The sequence below is a fragment of the Stomoxys calcitrans genome, chromosome 2 (assembly GCF_963082655.1).
Source record: "Stomoxys calcitrans chromosome 2, idStoCalc2.1, whole genome shotgun sequence".
Classification (NCBI taxonomy): Eukaryota; Metazoa; Arthropoda; class Insecta; order Diptera; family Muscidae; genus Stomoxys; species Stomoxys calcitrans.
The window spans coordinates 134,890,953-134,906,913 of record NC_081553.1 but is presented as its reverse complement, the minus strand read 5'-3'; the positions used below and the strand labels follow the sequence as shown (position 1 = coordinate 134,906,913).

Genomic DNA, 15,961 nt, shown 5'->3' with positions numbered 1-15,961 from the left:
GTATACAAAATTTAAAAGGCCTAAGGTGACCCTAAATGGGTCACCTTGGTATTTCAAAAATTTGTTGGGGCTGCCAAAGCTTGGTTCGTGGTCCGATTTCCACAAGTCTTTTGTTGGATAGTGCTCAAAAGTGCCTTAAAATATCCGCTCAAGTTCTTAATATGATGTCTTGATTCGGGGATATTCGACTTATAATTTTGTTGTTGTAAATTTAATCGGCCCTGCTTGGTATTTTCCAATATTCGAAGGCAGTTATGATTCGATTTTGATTTTTATGCATGGTTTTGTTACAAAATTTACCACGACTATGTCGCAAAAAGTGATTATTCAGTTAAAAGCTATACTGTTTGGAATTAAAAAAAATGAGAAACATTTTATAAATGCATTTTTTTTGGCGAAAAAAGTATTTTCATGGATTAGTCTTTATTGAAAAAACTTGCTTAAATACCTTAATTTTTTTTTCAGTCATTGTATGTATGATCGGAAAACATGCTGACAGACTGAAGGTTGCAAGAAATGGTTTCTGCAGAAACAGTGAGGACGTCGAGAAAGAAATAAAGTTGGCGAACTATCGATAATCGCAACATTCGATATTTTCGATATTTCTAATAATTAATATCGATAGTATCGATACTGTCGTAAGTTTTCCATCACCTATATTTCAAATGCAAATGAGAAGTAACATGTAAAAGCGTGCTAAGTTCGGCCAGGGCGAATCCACCATGGATCGCATTTGTCAAGTTATTTTCCCCGATATCTTTTGATAGGGAAACAATTATCATTTGTCTGGATAAGAATTGCTATACCGAATTATGAACCGATTGGGACCTTAATTGGTTTGGCTGTTGAAGACCAATGTGGAAGTTATTGCGCAAAATTTCAGCAAAATCGGATAAGAATTGCGCCCTCTCTAAATTCATGAAGTATAATCGGGAGATCGGATTAAATGGGAGCAATATCCGCTTATGAACCTATTTAGACTATACTTGGCACAGTTGTAGGAAATTAAAACAACACTTCATGCTAAATTTCAGCCAAATCTAATAATAATTGCGCCCTCCAGTGGTTCAAGAAGTCAAGATCCGAAATTGGTTTATATGGCAGTTATATCAGCTTATGAACCGATTTGGGCTATTCTTAGCACAGTTGTTGGCAGTCATAACAAAACACCTCATGCAAAATTTCAGCCAATTCGGATAAAAATTGCGCCCACTAGTGGGTCAAGAAGTCAATATCCAAGATCGGTTTATATGGAAGCTATATTAAAAACATGGACAGATATGGCCCATTTAAAATCCCAACCGACCAACCCTAATGAGAAATATTTGTTCAAAACTTCAAGCTCCTAGCTTTAACCCTTTGAAAGTTAGAGTGCGTTCGACAGACAAACAGACGAGAATATATATACATGACGATCTCAAGAATCTATATACTTTATGGGGTCTCAGACGAATATTTCGAGATGTTTCAAACGGAATGACAAAATTAATATTCTCCATCCTATGGCGGAGGGTATAAAAATCAGAAGATAGATTTATATAGAAACAATATCAATGAACAGACCGAATAAAACCAAATTTAATAAAGTCAGTTGGAAGTCATGAGGGAAACTATGGTTAAAAATTTTAGCCCAATCGGATGGAAATTTCGCTCTCAATAGTCACAAAGTATATTAAAGGATACATTTAGTATCGATTCGGTTATTTTTGTTTAATTTTGCAAAAAGAAAAATAAACTTTGCCGATAGAATCGATAGGAAAAATATCAATCGATATCCTGACAAAAAAAAAAATCGATAGTGCCATCAATATTTGGCCAGCTCTAGGAAGAAAAGTCTATAGAACATCTGCTGTGTGTTTGTCCCGCGGTTCTCATGTCTTTGAGAACTTGTCCGATTTAGCGGATGTGGACGTTAGGGTGTTGACTTTTTGACTTATTTTCCTAAAACGTATATCCTGTTGCACGATGGATGAACTTTATTAATAATGACTAAAATAACGTTAATTCCATTTAAATATTAAAAAAGATCACACACAAACCACTTTGAAACTATATTTTTGTGAAAATTTAGATTTTTAAACCCTCTACTATAGGATGGGGGTATACTAATTTCGTCATACTGTTTGTAACGCCTCGAAATATGTGTCTGAGACCCCATTAAGAATTAATTGGAAGTTTTACAAAATTTGCAACGTAGACGTGCTAACTCAGGTATATAGCCATCGTGAAATAAGATACGCCCAATTATTAATAGCTGTTAGTATCTCGGAATAGGTACTGCCCATTACTCTTAATTTTAAAGCCTTTTGGAGTAGGCTTTAAATGGACTCCAAAGACCCAACTGTTGCATGCTGTTCTCCCCTCCTATAGGTGTGGCTGCCTTGGCACCTGTAGTCGAGAGTAATGCTTCAAGCGCACAGCTAGTCGTCAGACTAATTAATAAGAAAGAGACGGAAAACCCAAAAGGAAGCACAGTTCGTCCCCGGCCTTTAAGTAAATGTTTTCGACTCGGATTCAGACAGCGATAGTATCAACGAAACAGACATCGCATCCGAATTGGGATGACGGGTGCGGTGAGCGACGACTTTGCTATGCTCACAAGCAGAGGTAAACAAAGTCGAACAGGGACGAAGGAAGCGCTCGAGACCCCCGAGTCTTCATGGAAGGGGAAGATTGTCGCTGAGAATGGTAAGGAGCCGTCCTCATACGCCAGAGTAGCAAGGAGCACAACGGAGATGAGCTGACTTATGCACTCATCAATATCGGCAGTTCCAAAGTGGAGGATCCGGATTTTGGAAAATGTGTGGAACTCTGTAGAGGGTCCACCCATACAAATGATGAGCTGCGAGTACAGAGGGGACATCTTTACGTTGCGTTTTGCGTCGACAGCTCGTCGGAGGTATCCACGCTCCCTAGGAGGGCGCAAAGCTTGACCTCGTTAGAAAGATGGATATCCCCCAGCTCACAAAGGCGACGGTTTTGATCAGGGGATGGGGCAGTGAATTTGCGAAAGAATGTATTGTTTGATCCTTGGCAAGCAAAACCAAGGTTTGGTCGCAGGCAAGTGGGTGGTCTTCCACAGGGAGGAGAAAGAGGAAGGAACTCTCCTTGTGGTTGGAATTGATCAAGTCTCCGTGACAAGTTTGGCTACGACTAAAGGCACTACGGAAGCAAGGCTGTCTTTTTCAATATCGGGAAGACTAGGATAGTCAAAAATCCTCATTATTAGACATCAGTCCGTTCAGAGGCAAGTGACTCAATACCGCTCAACAAACAGGGAGCTGCAGACGAGACAATCACCGTTTCTCTCAATATAAGGAAGGTTAGGATAAGCAAAGATCCTAATACTAAAACAATAGGCAGCTTAGCGGCGAGAGACCGAACACAGCCTTAGGAACAGGGACCCGACGACGGACCCATGACCGACATCAAGATTCGGAAGACTAGGATAGCTAAAGAACCTAATACGATGACATCAGGCAGTGCAGTGACAGGAAAGTCAATGCAGTCTAAAGAACGGGAAGCAGACGATGAGATCATCACCTACTCCCAAGATGCCCTGGAGGACCAATGATTGAGGTAATCCAGATAAACTTCCACCGGAGCGAGACTGTTACACACGCTCACACTCACTAGGTCTAAGGAGACTTTTCTAGATATCCGATCCATAAAAGTACATATTAAGTGCGAGGAAGTTAGTGTGCCTACGAGACTTAAAGTGACCGGAGAATGAATTGAGGATAGGAGTAGCTCATACCACCGCGGTATAATCGAGGCGACGATAGGAAACCAGGAAGGAAGGGAAGAGACAATACTTGGGGTCAAGTGCGAGGCACTGCTGCCAGCGGCACAGTCTTGGACTGACGGAACCCAAGTAATGCCATCTGGACGGTCATGTTACACAGATGGATCAAAGCTAGAGGACAGAGTGGGCATGAGGGGCTACATTGAGAACCCAGGGACTGAGATCTGTTTAAGACACCCTGGCCGTAATATGGTCCTGCAGAGGTGTGGTGTTAACGCAAGTATGAACATCTTTACGGACAGTAAAAAGGTCATAAGGGCAGCAATTACAACCACGACGGTAAGATCACGAACAGTCTGGAATGTAAGAAGGAAATTAACGCCTTTTCTGAGGATAGCAGGATCCGCACCATTTGGGTGCCGAGCCATAGCGGAGTAACTGGGAATGAGAAAGCAGGCGATTTGGGAGTAAAGGCCAGAGAATTGCAGTCAATACCTGGGTAACCCGAAGCCTTTTGGGTCCACGCAGTGGCAAGAACCTTTTTTGGGTTAGGAGGCAGAAGAAGTGAAGCTCTAGGTTGTTTTAAACGGAAGTGCAAATAGATGCTGAAAAAATTGAAATAATGTTTTACGTGGTGAAGGAATTCGACACAGTAGAATCCGCGGTGTTAGGCAATGACGTTCTGAATGACATGGAGTTGTTGATAAATGGAAGTGGAGCTACATTTAGGTAAAAAAGTGTTCCTGTCGACAAGTTTGAAAATCAACAGATAAACGATAGTGTTGTTTTGTCGAGTGCTGATAATTGGCAGGCCAAAATCGAATCAAAGTTTGATATTAATTAAATTTCTGCGCTTTAGGATAAGTTTAATGATCATCATTTGGTGGATGAAATAGCTCTGTCGCAGATAAGTGGAGATTTCGAGTGGAGACACATATGAGAGATGCTGTCAATGGTCACGAATCGAGAAAACCACGATCTGAAAATGCCGACAGAACGGCAGAACGGGAAATGTGTCATCCGTGCAAGATACCTTTGGGACAAGGCGAAAGAATTTATGAATTCGAGAAGAGAGTATCCTCCATCAATTAATTTTCGAAGACTACGATTGTGAAGTTGTTGCAAAGATTTCTGGAAATAAAATGTTTTGCGCGAACTTTTATCGAAGATTATGTTTTGGTCGCTGAACCGCTGTCAGACCTCTTGTGCAAACATGTGAAATTTAAAATGCATTATTTTGAAGTGGAGCAGATCGGCGAGTGGAGAGTACAAGAAGATGTCCCAATGTCGCCAACTGTATGAGAACGTGGAGTCAAACTTCGAGGAGGAAGTCAGGGTCAGGAGGGCCGATTTAAGAATGGGTTGCTATATGGACGACTGGTACTGTGACCGCCAGATACCGTGAAGACCTTAATTGACTGATGAGAGACTGTGTTGCGGTGTCTATTTTATTTTATGTTTTGACTTGCTTCATTTGAATTTTGTTGACACATACACAAACCGCAACATCTCTTTCGTTGTCGTGCAGGGATACAAAGGGTTCGACAGGTTTTAGTTTTAAGTTGATCAATCAATCTTTGCTGAGCATTCGAGAGTTTTGGTTCATCTATCGTCGCGTGCAGACTAGTTATGTCAATATCATATTAAACATTATTTACATTCGACAAAAGATAATTGAATTACCAAATACACATTGTAAACACTAAGGAGACAAAAAGTGTGTTCATTCGAAAGGCAATCCCACTAGTAAGTTCCCACATTCATAATATCATGGCACGGACTAATACTTTTAATTTTAACTCCACATAACCGCAAAGCAATTTTATTTGCAACAATTTTCACTTTAGGAAGATAAGGGGAGTTCTGATTATTCTTGTTCCTTTTTTTTTATATGCGTGAAATAAGTCAAAGCAATGAAAAATAAATTAGGTTTTAATATTTATATAGAAATTGGAAGAAGGTTTGGTTTAATGTTATTCTTCGATACATTGCATTTTTTAATACTATCTTCAGTTTCCATCAAAGAAAAGATAACAGAAAATTGGCAAATTTATTTGAAAACTGAGCAACGAATGGCAAATACAAATAGTATTTTGCAGAATATTGAAATTTTATGTACACATCTAAATTTCAAACAAGCTATTGTTTTCACTGCACAAGTGTCAATTCCGGTACTCGGTAACGAAAGCAAAAAACGGTATAAATACCCCACCAAATTCTTTCAAAATCATCGCAGTAACGGTCCGTACACTTGTGTGGTTTTCTAAACGTCCGCTAGCATGAAACTCTTCGGTGCAACTTTAGCCATCATGTTGGGCTTGTCCCATGGAGCAACCATTACACTCAGTGAGTTTGAAACAAATCTTAATATATAGAAGAATTCTGGTAATTGCTAGGCGACTCGAATTGAAGGGTTTACTTTTCAATACTGTATGCTGACAACGATTTGCTTGTTTGAAAATATTTTGCAGATGGTCAACAAACCCTTCCTACCTCCGGTACTATTACCATCCAACAGTCCGGTACCCAGCAAGTGCAGTACCCTCAACAAGTGGTGACATACCCTCAACAAGTGGTGACATATCCCCAACAAGTGGTACAATATCCACAACAAGTTGTTGTTCCTCAAACTGTTGTTCAAAGACCCACTGGTGGTGGTGGTATTATAGGAGGACTTGCACAAGCTGCTGGTGGTATAGTGGGAGGCGCTGCCCACGCTGCTTCTGGAATCGCCAACGGATTTTTGAATGCATTTGGAAAATAAAGCTTTTAGTTTCGCATGCTAGCAGAATTTAGTAAGCCTTCTGTGGATGTTGAATAAAATAAATAAAAAATCCACTAGCGGTTAAACAAAAATTATGTAAGAACTGTCCTTATTTAAAGCAACTTTTTATTAGTTTCGTCCTGACCGAACTCAAATAATTTTTTATACACTACATCGCTAGTGTCGTACATTGGCTTGCCAGATGGTCGGGATTATACAAACTTTCAGTTGCTATTCCGTCTCCCGAATGTCCCGACTTTTATTGAAGGAATTTGAAACATAAGTACGACTGCACATTTTAGGACTTTTTAACGTTCTTAAGGTTACAAGGTGTATTATTTTTGGAATAAATTTCGATTCAGTCTGTCAGATCTATTAGTCCATGCGATAGCGTGTCTGTCAGTCTCATTGCTATAATCACACAAATGACTTCAAAAATACACTGTCAAACTCTCATTTAAAGCTCATTTTGATTTCATTTCGCTGTGTTGTATTTGAACCAGGGATCCGGAGCTGATACGGAGAGGGAAAAAGTCGCCCCGCTCCGTCATTTTTATTTATTCCACTTTGCTCTTACCCCACGACTTTCATATAAAATGACAATTTATTTTATACCCACCACCATAGGATACCTCGAAACACCTCTAAATATTGTTCTGCGACCCCATAATATATATATGTATGTTCATCCGTCCGATCAATATCATGATGTATTCATACATCTTTCGTTGGCGGGTATATAAATAGGGCAACAATTATGACACTCATAAAGGCTGGTCTGTTGTTTATTTAACTCTCCAAGTTGTGGTGGGGGACGCAAGATGAAGATCGGAATAGGCAGGTTGATGGAGTACCAAACGAGTGGTTGGATGGAGACAACCAAAAATTGACGATTGTGGGGAGCAAAAAGTTGGTGCTGGCTCCATTTGTTCAGCATAGTAGTTTGCAGCTGAGTGGGTATGTACTCGCGGAAGAATGCACTTTGAAACAACGAATAAGGGCTTATCATCAGCACATAAATATATTAGCGGGGACGTTGGGATGGCCATCAGCAGCGGGGAGCGTCGGAAAACACAGAAACCTGATTGGTGTCGATTACATGGACAGCGTCTCAACCTCCATTCTGCAGGAATCAGCGAAACCAAATGTGTCCTAAAAAAAATTGGTCACAGTAGAATTGTCCACAGAACGTTTGTATTGGAATACAACTTCAACTTTGGTGACAACTTCTTTCGTTTCTTCACAATCTGTGCTGCGGTTCACTCTGCTTCTTTTGCTTCACAAAAACCAAGTGCAATTCTAAGTTGCACTCGTTCAGCTGTCAGACATCCATTCTATTTACTCACCATCCGTTAATTCGATGTATGTTGTCTCGCTTACTTTCATTAATTTTGCCATTCATTTCAGTTGTTCAAGGCCAAAGACTTTTGAGTGCATTAGTTTTCAAAATCACGGTCTTTATCGTTTTTCGTTGAATTTTTTCTTGCCTTATTGTTGTTGTTCTTCTTCACCTAGATTTTCGTAGGCAATGATGATAGAATTTCCGCTACAATATCATGGAACCGACTGAGACTGTTCAGTCCACATAAACGCTACGCAATTTCATTTGCGCCAATTCGCACTTTGGAAAGGCAGGAGGATTCCCCATTATCCTTGCCTCATTCTTCGAATAAATGATAAATTAGTTAAAGCAGTGAAAAATAAAATAGGCTATTAAATTTATTCAGAAATTAAAAGTAGTTAGGTTTATTGTTATTTTTCGATACTTTGTTTTTCACATACTCTCTTCAATGACTATAATAAAACAGGAACAAAACATTGGAAACTTTACTTATAGTTTGAACAACGAATGGTAAATACAAATAGTATTTTGCAAACTTTTGAAATAAAATGTACACATTTAAATTTCAAACAAGCTTTTGTTTTCGCTACACAAGTGTTAATTCCGGTATTCGGTTGCGAGCGCAAAAAACAGTATAAATACCCCACCAAATTCTTTTAAAATCATCGCAGTAACGGTCCGTACACTTCTGTGGTTATCTGAAAATCCGCTATCATGAAACTCTTCGGTGCAACTTTGGCCATCATGTTGGGCTTGTCCCATGGAGCAACCATTACATTCAGTGAGTATCAAACAAATCTTAAAATGTAGAGGAATTCTGGTAATTGTTATGCGACTCGAATTCAAAAGTTTACACTTCAAAACTGTATGCTGACATCGATTTGCTTTTTTGAAAATATTTTGCAGATGGTCAACAAACCCTTCCTACCTCCGGTACTATAACCATCCAACAGTCCGGTACCCAGCAAGTGCAGTACCCTCAACAAGTGGTGACATACCCCCAACAAGTGGTACAATATCCACAACAAGTTGTTACTCAAACAGTCGTCCAAAGACCCACTGGTGGTGGTGGTATTTTAGGAGGACTTGCACAAGCTGCTGGTGGTATAGTGGGAGGCGCTGCCCACGCTGCTAGTGGCATCGCAAGCGGATTTTTGAATGCATTTGGAAAATAAAATCATAGTTCTACATTCCAGCAGAATTTAGTAAGCCTTCTTTGGATGTTGAATAAAATAAATAAAAAATCAACCAACGGTTAAAAAATTCTAAAGAGCTGTACTAATTTGAAGCAACTTTTCATTACTTTCGGCCTGACAGAACTTAAAAAAATATTTTTTATACCCGACATAACTAGGGTAGGATATTGGCTTGCCAGATGGTCGGGATTATACCAAATTTCAGTTGCTGTCCCGTCTCCTGAATATCCTGACTTTTATTGAAAGAATTTGAAATATAAATACGACTGCACATTTAAAGACATCCTTAAGGTTACGAGGTGTACTACTGCTGCAATAAATTTCGAAAAATGTCAGTCTGATTGCTATAGTCACATACTGTCTCCAAAAATTAACTATGAAACTCTCATTTCGATCCCATTTCGCTGTATTATATTTGAACCAGGGATCCGGAGAGGGTATTTGTTTCCCTCCGCTACGGCAATTTTTTTTCCGACTTGCTCCGAAAATTATTTTTCGGTTCACTCCGCTTCCACCCCTCTCCTCTCGAATAAACTGACAATTTAATTTCATACCCACCGCAATAGCTTACCTCGAAATATTGTTCTGCGACACCATAAAATATAACTATATATGCTCGTCTTGACATTCTAACGCTATATAGCTGTTTACCTCCTTCCGATCAATATCATGAGGTATGCATACACCTTACGGTGGTGGGTATAGAAATAGGGAAACAAATACGAACCTCGTTAAGCCAGGTAAATAAAATTGAATTCACATTCATAATATAAGGTCACTTACTGGGTCCGTTAAGTCCACATAAACGCAAAGCAATTTCATTTGCGACCATTCTCATTTTGGTAAGGTATCATTATCCTTGTCTATTCCTTTTAATAAGTGATAAATAAGTCGTTAATGTGAACAATAAATAAGGTTATTAAATTTATATATAAAATGAAAGAATGTTTGGTTTATTGTTATAATTCGATACTTTATACTTTAAATACTCTTTTCAATGTCTATAATAAAAAAGCAACAAAACATTGGAACATTTTCTTAAAGTTTGAACAACGAAAGGTAAATAGAAATAGTATTTTGCTAACGTTTGAAATTTAATGTACACATTTAAATTTCAAACAAGCTTTTGTTTTCACTGCACAAGTGACGGTTCTCGGTTGCGAGTGCAAAAACAGTATAAATACCCCAACAAATTCTTTTAAAATCATCGCAGTAACGGTCCGTACACTTCTGTGTTTATCTGAAAATCCGCTGTCATGAAACTCTTCGGTGCAACTTTGGCCATTATGTTGGGCTTGTCCCATGGAGCAACCATTACAATTAGTGAGTTTCAAACATTTATTTATTTATAGAGGAATTATAGCAGTGCTAGGCGACTCGAATTTAAAGGTTTACTTTTCAATACTTTATGCTGACAACGATTTGCTTGTTTGAAAATATTTTGCAGATGGTCAACAAACTCTTCCTACCTCCGGTACTATTAATTTCCAACAGTCCGGTACCCAGCAAGTACAGTACCCTCAACAAGTGGTGACATACCCTCAACAAGTGGTCACATACCCCCAACAAGTGGTACAATATCCACAACAAGTTGTTGTTCCTCAAACAGTCGTCCAAAGACCCACTGGTGGTGGTGGTATTATAGGAGGACTTGCACAAGCTGCTGGTGGAATAGTGGGAGGTGCTGCTCACGCTGCTAATGGCATCGCAGGCGGATTTTTGAGTGCATTTGGAAAATAAAGTTAATAGTTCCACATGCTAGCAGAATTTAGTAAGCCTTCTGTGGATGTGGAATAAAATAAATATCAACCAACGGTTAAAAAAAATTATTAAAAGCTAACCTTATTTGAAGCTATTTTTCATTAGTTTCGACCCGACCGAACTTAAATTGTTTTTCATAACCGACATCACTAGTGTACTACATTGTCGTGCCAGATGGACGGGATTATACCAACTTTCAGTTGCTGTCCCGTCTCCCGAATGTCCCGACTTTTATTGAATGAATGGTTGACCTCATAAATACGACTGCACATTTTAAAACGTTCTTAATTTCTTGAGGTTACAAGGTGTATTGTTCTTGTAATAAATTTCGACTAATTTCAGTCGGATGGCTATGGTCACATAAATGACTTCAAAAATAAATTATCAAATTCTCATTTAGGGCTCATTCTGATCTCATGTTGGCGTATTGTATTTGAACCAGGGATTCGGAGAGGGTACTTTCTCCCTCTCCGCTACGGCAAAATTTGTTTCGCTGCTCTCAGACTTTTTTTTGCTCGCCTCCGTTCCTACCTTTTCAAATAAACTGACTATTTATTTGTATACCATCCAGGATAAACCCAAACACCTCGAAATATTGTTTTGCGTCTCCATAAAATGAAAATGTCATGATCGTCTTGAAATTCTAAGTCTATATTGCCATGTTCGGCCGTCCGATTGATATCATACACGCTATCTTGGTGGGTATAGAAGTAGAGGAATAATTATGAAATTCGTAATGCCAGGTAAATAAAATTGAATCAACATTCACAATATTGTTAAAAAAAATTTCCTTTATTAAAATAAACAAATTCAAATGAGAAATAAAGGATGTACAATAGTTGTGTGGATTTTTTTGTCTGTTCGCTAAACTCTGCACGATGAGGGCACAAGATGAAGATTCAAATACCTTTCCAAAACGAAAATATCCTAAAAACAATTGACTGCAATAGAATTGACCACAGAATGTTTGTATTGGAATACTATTTATCTTTTTTTCTCGAGGTGACAACTTCTTTCGTTTCGTTACAATCTCTGCTCCGGTTCACTCTGCTTCATTTGTTTCACAAAAATCAGCCGTCAACCATTCATTCTATTTACTCATCATCCGTAAGTTTGATGTTTTTTGTAGCGCTTGCTCTCATTAATTTTGTCATTCATGTTAGTTGTTCGAAGCCAAAAACTTTTAAGTGCTATAGTTTTCAAGATTAAGGTGATCATCGTTTTTCGTTGAATTAGAGTTGAGTGTTTTCTTGCCTTATTGTTATTGTACTTTTTCAACTTGATTTTCATAGGCAATGATGTTGGAATTTCCTTTACAATATCATGGCACTGATTAAGACTGTTAAGTCCACGCTTAGCAATTTTTTTGCGAATTCTCACATTGAAAAGGTTAGAGGGTTCCCCATTATCCTTGCCTCTTTTTTTTTTAATAAGTGATTAATAAGTCCAAGCCCAAGAAAAATAAACTAGGTTATAAGATTTATGTAGAAAATGAAAGAAGTTTTGCTTATTGTTATTGTTCTCATTATATTTCCGAATACTCTCTTCAATAACTATAATAAAACAGGAACAAAACATTGGAAACTGTACTTAAAGTTTGAACAACATATGGTTAATACAAATAGTATTTTGCAAACTTTGAAATCAAATGTACACATTTAAATTTCAAACAAGCTTTTGTTTTCGCTACACAAGTATTAATTCCAGTACTCGGTTGCGAGCGCAAAAAACAGTATAAATACGCCACTAAATTCTATTGAAATCATCGCAGTAACGGTCCGTACACTTCTGTGGTTATCAAAAATCCGCTATTATGAAACTCTTCTGTGCAACTTTGGCCATCATGTTGGGCTTGTCCCATGGAGCAACCATTACAATTAGTGAGTTTCAAACATATTTTAAAATGTAGAGGAATTCTGGTAATTGTAATGTGACCCGAATTCAATGGTTTACTTTTCAATTCTGTATGCTGACAACGATTTGCTTGTTTGAAAATATTTTGCAGATGGTCAACAAACCCTTCCTACCTCCGGTACTATTACCATCAAACAGTCCGGTACCCAGCAAGTGCAGTACCCTCAACAAGTGGTGACATACCCTCAACAAGTGGTGACATATCCCCAACAAGTGGTACAATATCCACAGCAAGTTGTTACTCAAACAGTCGTCCAAAGACCCACTGGTGGTGGTGGTATTTTAGGAGGACTTGCACAAGCTGCAAGTGGTATAGTGGGAGGCGCTGCCCACGCTGCTAGTGGCATCGCAGGCGGATTTTTGAATGCATTTGGAAAATAAAGTTTAAGATAGCAGAATTTAGTAAGCCTTCTGTGAATGTTGAATAAATAAAAAAAAAATCAACCAACGGCTAAAAACAATTCCTTAAGAGCTGCCCTTATTTGAAGCAACTTTTCATTAGTTGCTGCCTGACCGAACTTAAACTTTTTTTGTACCCTACATCACTAGTGTAGTACATTGGATTGCCAGATGGTCGGGATTATACCAACTTTTAATTGCTGTTCCGACTTTTATTGAAAGAATTTGAAATATAAATACAACTGCACATTTTACGACGTCCTTAAGGTTACGAGGTGTATTATTGTTGCAATAAATTTCGAAAAATTTCAGTCTGATTGCTATACTCACATACATAAATGACTTCAGATGTAAGCTATCAAACTCTAATTTAAGGCTTATTTTGATCCCATATCGCAGTTGAACCAGGGATCCGGGCGGGTACTTTTTCCTCTCTGCTACGGCAAAATTCTTTTATCCGCGATCCCATGATTTTTTTGCTTCACTCCGCTCCTACCCCACTCCTTTCAAATAAACTGACTACTTAGTTTTTTACCCACCACTATAGGATACCTCGAAATATTGTTCTGCAAACCCTAGAATATATGATCATCTTTAAACTCTAACTCGGTGTATCCATGTTCGTCCGAACATCACGAGGTATTCGTACGCCTTACGTTGGTGAGTATAAAAGTAGAGAAACAGAAACATGAAACTTGTAAAGCCAGGAAAATAATAAAAGATCGGCATTCATAATATCATGCCAATGACTGAGTCTGTAAAGTCCACATAAATGCTAAGCAATTTTATTTCCGACAATTCTTACTTTGGAATGGTAAGGGGAATTCCCCATTATCCTTGTCAAAGTCAAACCAGTGAAAAATAAAGAATTAAATAAAAATTGAGATAAAGTTTGGTTTATTGTTATTATGCGATACTTTGTATGTTTGAATACTGTCTTCAATGTGTATAAAAGAAAAAAGAACAGAAAATTAGGAATTTTACTTGAAGTGTCAACAACGAATAGAAAATATATATAGTATTTTGCAGACAATTGAAATTTTATGTACACATTTAAATTTCAAACAAGCTGTTGTTTTCACTGCACAAGTGTCAATTCCGGCACTCGGTAGCGAGTGCCGAAACAGTATAAATACCCACCAAATTCTATTAAAATCATCGCAGTAACGGTCCGTACACTTCTGTGTTTATCTGAAAATCCGCTATCATGAAACTCTTCGGTGCAACTTTAGCCATCATGTTGGGCTTGTCCCATGGAGCAACCATTACAATCAGTAAGTTTGAAACAAATTTAAAAATATAGACTAATTCTGGTAATTGCAAGGCGACTCGAATTCAAAGTTTTACTTAACAATACAGTATGCTGATAACGATTTGCTTGTCTGAAAATATTTTGCAGATGGTCAACAAACCCTTCCTACCTCCGGTACTATTTCCTTCCAACAGACCGGTACCCAGCAAGTACAGTACCCTCAACAAGTGGTGACATACCCTCAACAAGTGGTGACATACCCCCAACAAGTGGTACAATATCCACAACAAGTTGTTACTCAAACAGTCGTCCAAAGACCCACTGGTGGTGGTGGTATTTTAGGAGGACTTGCACAAGCTGCTGGTGGCATAGTGGGAGGCGCTGCCCATGCTGCTAGTGGCATCGCAGGCGGATTTTTGAATGCATTTGGAAAATAAAGTTAATAGTTCCACATGTTAGCAGAATGTGTTAAGCCTTCTGTGGATGTTGAATAAAATAAATAAATATCAACCAACGGTTAAAAAAATCTTTAAAAGCTATCCTTATCTGAAGCAACTTTCATTATTTTCGGCCTGACCGATTGACTTAAAATATTTTTTTATAACCCACATCACTCATTGGTTTGCTAGATGGTATCAATACTAACTTTCAGTTGCTGTCCCATCTCCCGAGTGTCCCGACTTTTATTCAAAGAATTTGAAATATAAATACGAATGCCCATTTTAAGACGTTCTAAAGTTCTTAATGTTACAAGGTGTATTATTTTTGCAATAAATTTCGATAAATTTCAGCCTGTTTGCTATAATCACATAAATGACTTCAAAAATAAACTATCATATTCTCATTTAAGGCTCATAGATCCCACCACCATAGGATACCTCGAAATATTGCTCTGCGACACCATAGAATATAAAGGTATGTGATCGTCTTGACATTCTTATTCGTTGTTCCCATGTTCATCCGCCCATCTGTAAAAATCACGATAGCGATCGAACGAATAAAGATATAAGCTTGAAATTTTGCGCAGATACTTGTTGTTGATGTAGATCGTTTCTGTTCCATCATCAAGGATTGTTTCAACGGTATTCACTTCGACGCCATTGTCGGATACTAGGAGCAAGGAAAAATGTTCTTTCCATATCCTTAGCCTACAATTTGTACCAGTTAACAAATTTTCTTATTTGTCTCTGTAGGAGGATGAACTTGGATATATTTGGTAAACATTTTTGGACCTTAATCTGGCTCCTGTACATTTCAATTCACTCTCATTCACGTCGTTCTATTTCTTTTTTCTTTCTACGGAATAGACTTTTCTCCTCTCTCGTTTTCTCTGGATACCCCCTACTAATTCCCAAAATGTCTGTGGTATGCGCAACTTACTTAAAAATTTTACCTTTTCTTAAAATTTTTCCAAAGCAAGAGGATATTTTTAAAATTGTTATACGAACAAAAAAAAAATACTTTTCTGGCTCAAAAGTAGCTATTTAGTACGGTTTCAAACTGTGTATTTTCCATCCATTCTGCACACACTGATGTTATCCTTTTGCTGTTGTTGCCCAGCAAACATTTTTGATCGCCAAATAACATT

The 15,961-nt window shown here is 38.1% G+C and overlaps 5 protein-coding genes across 5 annotated transcripts; all 5 read left to right on the top strand.

The window, feature by feature from the left end:
- The first annotated feature begins 5,980 nt into the window (after positions 1-5,980).
- Positions 5,981-6,635, top strand: LOC131993991 (uncharacterized). Its single transcript, XM_013244675.2, has 2 exons — positions 5,981-6,091; positions 6,217-6,635. Exons 1-2 carry the CDS (start codon positions 6,025-6,027, stop codon positions 6,507-6,509), a joined length of 360 nt encoding a protein of 119 aa, XP_013100129.2. The 5' UTR covers positions 5,981-6,024; the 3' UTR covers positions 6,510-6,635.
- Positions 6,636-8,461: 1,826 nt separating this feature from the next.
- On the top strand, positions 8,462-9,108 carry LOC106082279 (uncharacterized). The gene is made up of 2 exons (XM_013244673.2): positions 8,462-8,632; positions 8,758-9,108. Exons 1-2 carry the CDS (start codon positions 8,566-8,568, stop codon positions 9,024-9,026), a joined length of 336 nt encoding a protein of 111 aa, XP_013100127.1. The 5' UTR covers positions 8,462-8,565; the 3' UTR covers positions 9,027-9,108.
- Positions 9,109-10,291: 1,183 nt separating this feature from the next.
- On the top strand, positions 10,292-10,856 carry LOC106082283 (uncharacterized). Its single transcript, XM_013244677.2, has 2 exons — positions 10,292-10,370; positions 10,495-10,856. Exons 1-2 carry the CDS (start codon positions 10,304-10,306, stop codon positions 10,785-10,787), a joined length of 360 nt encoding a protein of 119 aa, XP_013100131.2. The 5' UTR covers positions 10,292-10,303; the 3' UTR covers positions 10,788-10,856.
- A 1,765-nt stretch (positions 10,857-12,621) lies between these two features.
- LOC131993981 (uncharacterized) lies at positions 12,622-13,103 on the top strand. The gene is made up of 2 exons (XM_059361635.1): positions 12,622-12,688; positions 12,814-13,103. Exons 1-2 carry the CDS (start codon positions 12,622-12,624, stop codon positions 13,101-13,103), a joined length of 357 nt encoding a protein of 118 aa, XP_059217618.1.
- Positions 13,104-14,281: 1,178 nt separating this feature from the next.
- Positions 14,282-15,045, top strand: LOC106082281 (uncharacterized). The gene is made up of 2 exons (XM_013244676.2): positions 14,282-14,395; positions 14,521-15,045. Exons 1-2 carry the CDS (start codon positions 14,329-14,331, stop codon positions 14,808-14,810), a joined length of 357 nt encoding a protein of 118 aa, XP_013100130.1. The 5' UTR covers positions 14,282-14,328; the 3' UTR covers positions 14,811-15,045.
- Positions 15,046-15,961: the final 916 nt, after the last annotated feature.

What these genes read in the sequence shown, in the direction of transcription:
- LOC131993991 (XM_013244675.2), top strand. Translation starts at nt 6,025, where the DNA reads ATGAAACTCTTCGGTGCAACTTTAGCCATCATGTTGGGCTTGTCCCAT. An exon ending in TGGAGCAACCATTACACTCA is followed by an intron (nt 6,092 to 6,216) that starts GTGAGTTTGAAA and finishes AATATTTTGCAG; the next exon opens with ATGGTCAACAAACCCTTCCT.
- LOC106082279 (XM_013244673.2), top strand. Translation starts at nt 8,566, where the DNA reads ATGAAACTCTTCGGTGCAACTTTGGCCATCATGTTGGGCTTGTCCCAT. An exon ending in TGGAGCAACCATTACATTCA is followed by an intron (nt 8,633 to 8,757) that starts GTGAGTATCAAA and finishes AATATTTTGCAG; the next exon opens with ATGGTCAACAAACCCTTCCT.
- LOC106082283 (XM_013244677.2), top strand. Translation starts at nt 10,304, where the DNA reads ATGAAACTCTTCGGTGCAACTTTGGCCATTATGTTGGGCTTGTCCCAT. An exon ending in TGGAGCAACCATTACAATTA is followed by an intron (nt 10,371 to 10,494) that starts GTGAGTTTCAAA and finishes AATATTTTGCAG; the next exon opens with ATGGTCAACAAACTCTTCCT.
- LOC131993981 (XM_059361635.1), top strand. Translation starts at nt 12,622, where the DNA reads ATGAAACTCTTCTGTGCAACTTTGGCCATCATGTTGGGCTTGTCCCAT. An exon ending in TGGAGCAACCATTACAATTA is followed by an intron (nt 12,689 to 12,813) that starts GTGAGTTTCAAA and finishes AATATTTTGCAG; the next exon opens with ATGGTCAACAAACCCTTCCT.
- LOC106082281 (XM_013244676.2), top strand. Translation starts at nt 14,329, where the DNA reads ATGAAACTCTTCGGTGCAACTTTAGCCATCATGTTGGGCTTGTCCCAT. An exon ending in TGGAGCAACCATTACAATCA is followed by an intron (nt 14,396 to 14,520) that starts GTAAGTTTGAAA and finishes AATATTTTGCAG; the next exon opens with ATGGTCAACAAACCCTTCCT.